The sequence below is a fragment of the Caloenas nicobarica genome, chromosome 15 (genome assembly GCF_036013445.1).
Source record: "Caloenas nicobarica isolate bCalNic1 chromosome 15, bCalNic1.hap1, whole genome shotgun sequence".
Lineage (NCBI taxonomy): Eukaryota > Metazoa > Chordata > Aves > Columbiformes > Columbidae > Caloenas > Caloenas nicobarica.
The window spans coordinates 17,579,259-17,590,326 of record NC_088259.1 but is presented as its reverse complement, the minus strand read 5'-3'; the positions used below and the strand labels follow the sequence as shown (position 1 = coordinate 17,590,326).

Sequence of the window (11,068 nt, the reverse complement as noted above, 5' to 3'; positions counted from 1 at the left end):
TAACTCTGAGGGCATATTTCCCTGCCAGCTCTGCCCTGCACCAAGGACATCATAAAGAAAATAGGGGAATATGTGGCAGGACAGGATCCCCTCTCCTGGACCAGCTAAATCTCAGCGACTGCTGCAAAGGTTGCCGGTCTCTGACTGCGGGAAGCCCAAGAGACAGGTACACATCACAGGAGACTGAGCTGAGGCGCTGTCAAGATGAGCAAGAGATCAAAGTCAAAGGAGCTGGATTTTCTCTCTGCTTTTTGCATTGCCTGGATTCTCAGAATTGGAAGCTAAATGAAGCTGAGTAGCAAGGAGAAAAAAGGAGAAGCAAAATAACCGCCTTAGTACTTCACCAGCTTCCTTCAAGTGCTTTAAAACACATTCAAAACCTGGGTGAGTTGGCCTCATATATTTGAAAGATGTGTAAAAGTCATGTTCAACAGAGAAACCCTTCCTTTTCACAATTAATCAGCTCCCTGGACAATTGCTACATCCAGGCAGGTCACTGCTAGAGCATCAACAAATTTGGACTCAAATACAGTGGATAAAAAAGCAGATCCCACTGAATAAAGCTCTCTCCAACTTATAAAAACCATGAATCAGTGGCACAGAGGGAACAAGAAATTAGAGAGGAAAAGTGTGGTGATAGAATCTGCATTAGAGACAGGACTGTACCCCCTTCTGAATGGACCCTGCTCAGGGTCCAGATCCAGCTCCTCTCCTTGATAGCATATATACACCATTTTGCTCAAATAGTAACAAATCATTTAACCCCCACACCATCCCAGGCTAAAGGGTGATGGCATCACCACGTTTCAAATGGCAGAAAGGACACAAAAGTTTTTGTCAGGCACTGCCGGGGGCTGCTGGCAAAGCGAGGATCCGGTGTCCGCCTGGGTCCCGGCCCCATGGCTGCCCAGCCCCGCTGGCAAGTGCACCTTCTCCTGGGGCCCAGAAGAAAGCATAGAGCTGGAAGAGAGAAAGATATTGGGATTTATATCTTGCTTTTCTTTGGCTGCTAAACAACATGAACAAAAAGTTACCATGATAAAAAAAAAACAAAAACAAAAAACCAACAAGTAGGAGATTCCTGTGCCACATTAATGCCACCATGGTGCTGCTTTATCACTTGTGTAGTGGTGCATGATGAAGAGGATGGGCAGATGGATGGCTGAGGACTTGCAAGCAAAATTCAGGACACCAAAACAACACAACTGCTTCAAACAGGTCCAGCTTACCCAACAGACCCATCAGGCAGAGAATGGGTCCGTGTGTATCAGTCTGTGCCGTGTGTTGGTCCAAAGGAGCTCCACAAAGCTTTTTCTCTCGAAGTCAACCTTGTAAATTAAAAAAAGCTTCAAAAGAATAATAAGCCGTCAATGCCATGGTCTGTTCTTTCTCTTATGAAGATACAGACTTCTGCCGCCACGGAGGGCAAGGGGAACAGGAGCACATTCCTCCTCCGAGACGCAAGTCACGTCCCTGCCTGGGCAGCCCCTTCTCCAATCCCATACAGGTTGGCTTGAGTGGATGCTGGGCTCAGCCTTCAGTGCTTATTGTGCAGGGTCTACATACTGGTTCACAGGGCCTTCCTGGACTTCAGCTTGGAATTAATATTTAATTGTTTCCTTGTAAACTCCATCACTAGCACCCCCATTTGCAGTGCCAGCAGCAGCCGCAGCTGCCCTGGCTGTGCCCTCCCCGTGCTCCATGGCCATCCCTGGGATCAGACCTCGCTCTGCTCCTGTGCTGTCACTCTCCATTACTTACAGAGTAAGTTTAGCTTAGCGCAAAAGAAAGAGGTGCTGTAGTGCCCAAAGGGACTGCTGTGGGGGACAGCTTGTGCTTGGGCCAGGCAGAAGCTTTATTTATCTGTAGTGACCCTCACAGAGTGAACTCTGGGTTACAAATGAGCTTTTATGCTTTTATTGCACTAACATGGTTTCCTATCAGCACTGATGGGAGAGGAGGGTTGCAAAAGGTTATCGGTGTTTTGAATCTTGCAAAACTGGAAAATATCAATTTCCTGCAGACATCAAGGCTTAGACGAAGGAAAGTTCACTTGAAAAAGCTACACCGTATAGCTCGTATGTGCAGTTTTTACATATACATACAGTAACTGCCAGCACAGAGCAGCCACTGTCCAAAAGTCACAGTAACGGCATACTCAGATTATACAAATGCATTTTCATTCCTGTTCCTTGCAATACTAGTATGTGTTTTCTTTCACATCTGTTTTAACTGTAGTGCTCCTTTAGCTCTACAACTCACATCTATCTCCAAAAACCTGATTTCAGTTCTTCACTTATGGCATCAATGGGCAAAACAGAACTTATTGTTATTACTGTAAAATAAAGACAGGCTGGTAACCCTGAGCTTGCAACCCAGTGCCCAACTTCCACAAGAGAAATCACTGAGTCTGGTCAGACACTAAAATAAACAAAAAAGGCAACTCCACCAATAACTAGAGATTCCCTCTGAAATCCTAATGCTGCAAATTCTGGCGATGGAACTCCTCTATTCCCATTTCACTTGTTGTTCCCTCTTTCCACAGCTGATTTGCACACTCCTTGTGTCCGTGGCACTTTGGGTGATACCCTGATGTGTTGCAAGAATGAGCAGATGTCGGAAAGCCTCTGGAAATGAAGCTGTTCCTGGCAGGCTTGGAGTTGGTTCCCTAACACAACATTTCCTTCTTAAAAGCAGGAAGATACGAGCAGCAGAAAGACCCAGAGTGATCAACAGCACATAGTTATAAATGTTTTCTATTGAAATAACATTTTTCCCAAACGCAAAGACTTTCCTGGTGCTAGTGATGGTGGCAGAGAGACCTCCAGTGGCTGTGTGCAACAGCAGCGATCACCCTGGATATCCCCACCACCTCTCCGTGCCCCACGAGAGGGTTTTGGGGGCTGAAGGCCAACACAGGCTTCCGGGCCGGTGAGAATAGACTCTCTGGGTAAGACAGGGCAGGACATCACTGCTTGTCCCAGTGTCACATGGACCTGTGACTGTGCTCAATCCTATATTCTGAAGAGGGTGGGACTGCCCGCTGGGTGCTTTGGCCAGCACTGGAAATACAAAACAAGAAAGACGATCGCTCTGAGTTTAAAAGAAGTTTGGGTTTCTAGCCAAAAAGATTATTTATCTCTTCCCAAAGATAATAGTTTTGATTTCACTTAAAAGAGTAGGGGTTTTTAAATTGATTTTCCTTTTAAACTCAAATGAGCTACATTTGATTGCAAGGACTTTTTACAAAGTCAGACCAAACTCTGAAAGAATATTGGTGGCTTGAAACTGTATTTGCAGCAGATCAACTATTTATGTTAAAGAAAAAGTCCTATTCTCCTTATGAGAATATAAGTACACTGCAGATAAAGCCTGAGTATTAGTAACACAATGGCAAATTATATCAATAATAATAATAATAATTCAGGAGCTACTTATGACCATGCAGATGCACTGATAGCTAACACAGCAGCAAGGCAAGCTACCCGCTGTGGAAATTCCACTGGCATTGCAAACCAGCCAGGGAATCAGCAGTTTTCATCCAACGAGCTGCTCCCACAGGCACCTTCAGCAATACAGCTGAGGCTGCAGGAAGATGCAGGGTGGATACTGTGCATGTTCAGGGTGTCCCCTTTGCTGGACATGCACCTGCTGTGACTTGTCCACCCTCGAACAGCAATAGCTCAGCATTCACCATAACAATCCATAGAGACACATGAGGGTGATCAAGAGGAAATATCAACAAGCTGGAACACAGATGTGCAAAAAATAACACTTACATAATGAGGAGGAGTTTTATCATGCAGTGAAAAAGCAAAACATTTTGCTTTTCATCCCCAGTAATGTTCTGCTTTGTTCTGATGCACCATCACGGAGCAGATTGCAGCAGACGCCAGTTCAGGAGTCCCTGCTAGAAGGTAGTCCCAGGCACCAGCACCCTGAGAGCGCTTTGCTGGCCGCAGGCTGCTGACCCCAGCTCTGCTGCAGGGCTTCATCTCAGAGCCCCATGCTGGCCTTAAAAACTTGCAGTTGATCAGCTTTGTTTCTACTCTGCGGTCCCGCGGGGAGAGCTGTATTTTAATAAACATGATAGTTAGAAACAGACTTCTTCAAAGGGCTTTACAAACATAACTCAATCCTGGTGTCACTAGGAGACAGTAAAAGCGGTGTTTGTACAGATGGGGGATGGCACGCAGGGGTGTTAGGTGTGCTGCCTCCCCTCAGCAGGTCTGGGATTTGGGGCTCAGATGAGGCCTCATTAGGGGACTCATTAGCTCATATCCACCTGCTCCCACCATGCCAAGAGGCCCTGCTCCAGCACCGTTTTAAGTGACTGTGTGCTGCTTGGGCTGTTGCATTTGCACACAGCAGCAGTTCCTAAAGCCCTACTGCTCTGGGCTGCAGCATTCTCTGTACAGTCTGAGAGCGGCTGGGACCCCCAAGCAATAAAAGGCACGCCTACACAACGGCCACCGGTTCAGCAAAGAGCAGGGCTTCCTCGGGGCCCGCAAGCCAAAGTTGTGGCTGGACGGTGGAACCCGGGGCCCACGTGGGGACCAGGCACTCGCCCAGGCGGCTCCTGTGGCAAGAGGTGAATGCGCGCCGGGCACGGGCAGCCCGCAGCGCTAGGACACTTGCAGCAAACCGCGAACTCCCGACTTTTACTGCCTGAAGCCGGCAGCGTTGCGGCGGCGCCACCGCGTAGAGTGAGAGACTGGCAGCGGCACCGCCCGGTGGTTCGCGGCGCCGCCGGTCCCCCCGCAGTCCCCGCCCAGTGCCGAGCTCCCCTCCCTGACCGGGGCTGCCGGTGCCCCCCACTGGCAGGGGCCCCACTGCCCAGCGGGAAGGCGCCCGTTTGCCCCCTCCCCAGACAGGGCTTTGCCCAGGTTGCTTTGCTTTAAGCCAGGAGGAAGGTGCACTCCTTCCCCATCTCCATCAAATATACTTCATCAAAACCTAATACTGCTACGCTGATGTCACTGAGGAGGAGCAAAAGACGACTGTGACGTGCAAAAGAGTCATCCTTGGAGGTCTCAGTATGCACATGTTTTACCTTTGAAAACTTTTCAATGGTTGCAGTCGGTAGTCAGTTTCCAATTCATTCACTGGATTTGGCTGTGTCAGGTTAACTTTTGGACTTGTTGGTCTTAAGGTCTTTTCCAACCAAACCGATTCTATCATCTCCCCTGCCAGGCTGAGGGCAGCTGCATCCCCATGCTGCTTTTCACAGCTGTTTTTCCCCTCTGGATTGAAGGAGCTGTCTAGAAAGGACATGTCCGTGGCTGTGGTGCGGAATGCGGCGGTGCAGAGGGGGCAGTTCCTGCGGCATTTGCTCCCTCTTCTGCACAAGCGTTTTCAGAGGGAGCACCAGAGACAGAACACAGGATCTTACCCGACAGACAGAGGCTGCACAACACTGCAAATCGTTCAGGGAGAAGTTCATTGTTTCTTTTAAATCCTTATCTGAAGTAAATGACAAAGCTCAGGTGCTCACTCACCGCACAAATCACATCCCGTTCTGCTTACAACACAGAGGACTGGTTATTTCCCACTCATCTACTGTGGAGTTTTAAAAGCTTTTTCTCTGGGCCACCTGACATTGACACTATCAGACACAGTAATCCAGAAAATCAAGTAATACGGAGGAAATGTAACCAAAAAGACCAGTATTACTGCCTACCTCTGCCAATCACAATACAAGCAGGCCCTCTTATCAAGCTCCAAAAATGGAAGTGTTCATACGTCTTGCTTAAAGTGGAAGTTTCTCAACAGAAAACCATTCTTGATTAACCATTTTTATATTTGCTTAAGGAAATACTATCGACTGAAAGTTTAAAAAAGCCAAAATTACTATTGGAAGAAAGTGAACCTGTCTTATGGTTAGCGCTCTATTTCAACATTGCCCGTGTCCTGGAATTCAGTCCTCTCAAAAATTTTCAGGATGTGTAGTCACTTATAATGGATTTAAATGTTTTGTAGTAAATCATCTCAGAAAAGTAACACATTTGCTTTTCTTAATTACCTTTTGTAGATGCTCTGGTATCCTCATGTCCCTCTTACTGCCCACAAATCCACAGTCTACAGGTTCAGAAAGAATACTGGGTATGATTCTAACCACACAAAGAAGCAAATGAGTGGAATGACACTGTAAACTACTTTTTTGAATAAATAACATTTAGGAAAGAGGCTACCTTTAGTTGTTTCTCTTGTTTCTGTGCTCCCATCTACAATTACTTTGGTTACTTTATGACACTTAAAACTAACTCAAATTTATTTATTTGAAGACAAAGTTATGGAAATAGTGATCTGTTAAATAAACCCAACAGGAGGCATAAACAACCATATTCGCAGGACCTAAGCAGCGCTATTTCTCCATCCCTAAGTCCGCTCTCTTCTACCCAATCATGGATCGCTTCCTTCCCCTTAGTCGTACTTCATCCAGCCTTTTGATCACAGGACCAGATTTTTTAGATGTAGCTGCATAGGTCTTTAGCAGAGCTTGAAACAGAGTTTCAGTATCTGGATGAGTGCTAAGGAAGGCTTTTTCCAGAACATACAGATCAACCCCTTTATCCTCTGGAAGACCAGAAATAAAACTGAGTCCAAAGTCTATCAGCACCAAGTCCAGCTTCTCCATGGGGGGCCGGAGAAGTATATTGCAAGTTGTAAGGTCCCCGTGTATAAGATCTTCATCGTGCATTCTTGCCAGCAGCTCACCCATCTTCTCTGCTAAGGGAAGGAGGCTACTGGTATAATTACCACTCCGTTGTACAGAATTTATATGATCTTGAACAGTAACTGAGTCTACAATATCTTCAAGATATATGGAGTTAGTGACACAATCCACGAAGTAGACTGCTGGAGCCGAAATCCCTATTTAAAAGAAGAACAAATGAAATGCTAGCAGTTAATTTACAGGATTTTGCAACTTTAACAACAAAACACAACTGATACAAGCCTCAAGCAGAAATGCCGGTTGACATCACGCCCAGCCATGATAACCCACATTTAGGAATGCCCCCGTCAACCCCTGGTTCCAAACCCATGCTGCAGTAGCCTCCAGCCATTAAACTAGTTGACAGCTCAAGCTTAGTAACAGGGTCAGCCCCTCCTGGAGTGAGACTCCCCAGCAGAACACGCACTGGGGCTTTCTGGCCATGGGCAGCTGCATTTTACGGGCAGCGCGGGTCTCCCCGGGATGAGGAGAAACCACCTGCACCCTTCCGGACAAAGAGGAGAGCGTCTGTTGTTTGCTCTGAGGGACCCTTTGAGGGTCAGGTGGGTGCAGGTGAGCAGAGAGACACCAGCACCCGGGGGTGTCCGTCCTGTCAGAGCAGCCCCGCCTGCCACCGGCCCGGCCCGCCGCCCCCGGGCCCACCTGCCCGCCGGCACCGCAGCAGCGACCGCGCCTCCTGCGCCGTCCGCCGCCGGCTCAGCCGCTCCTCCAGCGCCGGGTGGCGGTACCGCTTCGGGACGCGGAGCTTGGCCACCGCCGCCCGCCCAAGGAACAGCCCCCGGTACACGTGGGCCTCGGCGCCCTGCCGCACCAGCTGCAGCCCCGGCAGCGGCGGCGGCGGCGGCACCTCGGGCTCGGGCTCGTCCTCCGCAGGGCCCGCGGCCCCCGGCTCGTCCTCCGCAGGGCCGGCAGCCCCCGGCTCGTCCTCCGCAGGGCCCGCGGCCCCCGGCTCGTCCAACACAGGGCCGGCAGCCCCCGGCTCGTCCTCCGCAGGGCCGGCAGCCCTCGGCTCGTCCATCACAGGGCCGGCAGCCCCCGGCTCGTCCTCCGCAGGGCCCGCGGCCCCCGCCATGCCAGCGCGCACACAGCCCGCCTCAGCCCCGGCCGCCGCCATCACAGGAGCCCGCCGCCACAGAGCGCATGCGCGTCGTTCCCCGCTCGGCAATCTTCGGCAGCCCTCGCCGGAAACGGCCGAACCCCTCAAGCTCCGCCCCCTCCCCGCCTGTACCGCTCCTCGGCGACCTCGCTGTAGTGTGTCTCTTGCTCCCATCACCTCGTTCTTGCCGCTGCCGCTTCTTCTAAAAATCCTTTTTTGTGCGCCCCCTCATAACTTCTGCTGACCTCCGACTCTCTCTGCCGTGCTAGGGGACACTGGGTAGCTGCAGAATGGTGGAACTTGTGCCTGAGCCTTGGGCAGCCAGGGTGCTTTCCCGTGTTCCTGCCAGTGCAAAAGTGAAACCCGCAGCTGCCCCAGGGCCTGCGAGCAAGGTGTTGGATGTGCACCTTCTCAAGGGGTCTTGTGGTCCCCCCGAGGTGCTCCCAGCACCACCTCGGATCTGCCTGCCAGGGCGTCACCCCTGGGACACCACCACTGGAGCATCACCACCAGGGTGCTCCAGCACTGGGGCAACACCACGGGAACTCCACCACCAGGACATCACCGCCAAGACGCTTCAGCACTGGCTCTTGGTGCTCTGTGTGCCAAAAGCCTTGGCTGGAGCCTGTGCAGATCCGCTGCATCCGCCCAGTTCGTGGTTGGGGAGCAAAAGGGGTTTGCCCATAGGCTGCAGGGGATCGCTAGACTGCAACGGGGCCTGGTGTCACACCAGATCCCCAGGCTGGACAGCACTAAGGCTTCTGCCCCTGCCCACAGGCTGCTCATGTGGTGATTCAGGTGTCCTCAGTTCCTCAAGCAGCCAAGCCCCACATCTCCACCTTAGTAAAAGATGGAGAAACCTCATTATCTTGGGAGCAGTATCTGGGTTTTCATGGCACACTCAAACACCCACTACTCTACTGAGTGATCTGCACATCCTGCAGTTTACATTCCTCAGAAGATACGAGGGACTCAGCCCAGTCCATGTAAATATGTTTTCAATTGTTGCTTTTGGAGGTGCCACAAGTCCATTTTGTCCTTGTTTTCTCATCCACAACATTTGTTTCCTTTTCAGAACATTTATGTTTTATTAACACATTCCATACAGCTTACTTGTCGTTGCATGGTGGGATCATGCCTGGCAAATATTTATCTTGCTTCGGTATCAACTTTTGAACAACCTTCCCAAGTTTTCAACGATACGAGTAATCCATCCCACAATTCTGCCCACTCGTGGCATCCTCCTTCAGCTTCCCTTGCCGCAGCAGGGCTGCAGGAGCCCGATGGCTTGGCCAGGGAAAGAGATGCATTCCTGGGCTCCATGGCTGGAATTTGCAAATACCACAATCAATCAGATAAAGAAAGAGGTTTTCCCCATGTTGAGGTCAGATTTGATCTAAGCATCAGTGCACAGCCCCCACAGACATATATATATAACCTATAAGCAAGTGCACACAGATGACCTCGGTTCGTTATTCTGGTAAATATGATGGCCTTCTCTCATGCTGGCCAAAAACATCCTCCAGAGTTTTCAAAATACAAAAGAAAATATTTTTGCTTTATTTTTCCCATTATTTTATTTATTTAAATTTTGTCTTCGCCGTGATTTCACTTATTCGTTTCTCTTTGAAAGCAATAAACAGTTTACATAGCCTTTGGAAACCATCTAGAGCCATTTACAATATTTATGGTATCACCCAGTATTTTTATTGGAATATCGAATCACCTCAGAGGATTGCCCTGAAGCCACAGACTCTCTGGTTAATTGTTTAATTATGTAACTTTGTTCTCCTGGTGACAAGCATTTATAAACTCTCCTTTTACAAACAATGTAAATGAGTTAAAAATCGCAGGGCAGTAAACCAAGCTCATGGAAACCCAGGCCAATCCCATGGGCTCCTCCTCACTGTCCTCCTGATCCCCTGGCACTGGGCAAGCTGCCTCACCCTGGGTTATTTAAGAATGGAGGCTGCCATCCTCTGAGCCCAACAGACTAGAAAAAGGACCGAATTTGGGCTACATCAGGGCTCAGGTGGCTCTTTGTGCCCACATAAGGTGCGTGTTGGCTCTGGGGTTGTGTCCTCCACCTGCAAAGTGTAGGTACAGGGATAAACCCTCCTGCGTGTGAATTCACAGTGCTGACACCTGTCACAGCTCAGAATTACAGGTCTTGGCCAATTCCCACATCGAGAGGATGCAACGGGCAGGGCAGGCAGTGGGAGGAGGGCTGCAGGAACCCCAGGTCACCCTAAAACGTGCAGAAAACTGGAGCCACGGGGTGACCACCAGTGCTGACCAGCATTGCAAACGAACTCCCCGGGATTAGAAAATGTGTGCACCCTGGCGTCACAAGAAGAAAGCTCTCTGGGCTGTGAACAAGCACAAAACAAGTGCAGGTGCCTGGCGAGCTGGCTCCATCCCAGCCAGCGGTAACACTGGTGCCTGCTCTTGGATTATAATTTTAATCAGTAACTGAATTGAGCTTGGTCAGTTTGGTCCCCTGAATCCCCTTCTAAGCATCAACTGTAATTAGAGAAAATGTCCTGGAGTGTGTGGTGAGCATTGCTGAACACCGTGTCTTCCTTTTTCCAGGGTGGACTTCTCTCTCCCTTTGTGATTTTGAGAGCCTCTTTTAGCTTCTCCCAGTCCTGAGGTACCAAGTAACATTTTCAGTAATCCCAGCCGGGTTGTGTTACCAAGCGCGGGCTGCCTTTCCAATGCCGAGCTCTTCAGGAAGTGCATTCCTGTGGCTCAGCCCTGGAGATGTGCTGTTCGGCTGCGAAGCAGGAACGTGCCCTGGCGCCCTGCGAGTCTAGCAGCCAAAACCGAGATAAGGATCAGATGGGGAAACAGCACTGCCAAGACACACAGTCTCAATAGGAGGAGGAAAGCATCACAGCAGAGAGCGAGGCTGGGAACACGCAGGCAGCCATGTCCTGGTGTATCCAGCCCCTCCAGACCTTCTCATGTGGAGTTTAAGGACCAAACCTACTGACTTCAGCAGGCCCAGAATGTCTGTTAATTACAAATGGCATGATAAGAAAGATGTACTTTAAAAACTGCAAAGGAAGACTTTTTCCTGCAAAGGAAAAAAAAAAAACAACAAACAAAACACACAAAGGAAGCATTATCTCTGCTGTGCATCATAGCAGGTTTTCGCATTTTTTTCAGAGGACCATAACCCCCAGACACAAGCAGCTGCATTTCTATGTGTACTGATGTAATCTTTTTGGCCA

General features: G+C 49.6%; 1 protein-coding gene across 1 annotated transcript; it reads right to left on the bottom strand.

Moving 5' to 3' along the window:
- Positions 1-6,253: 6,253 nt before the first annotated feature.
- Positions 6,254-7,856, bottom strand: TP53RK (TP53 regulating kinase). The gene is made up of 2 exons (XM_065645779.1): positions 7,379-7,856; positions 6,254-6,873 (listed from the first exon to the last, which is right to left on the bottom strand). The coding sequence occupies exons 1-2, from the start codon at positions 7,848-7,850 to the stop codon at positions 6,395-6,397; spliced, it is 951 nt and encodes a 316-aa protein (XP_065501851.1). The 5' UTR covers positions 7,851-7,856; the 3' UTR covers positions 6,254-6,394.
- Between the last annotated feature and the right edge of the window lie 3,212 nt (positions 7,857-11,068).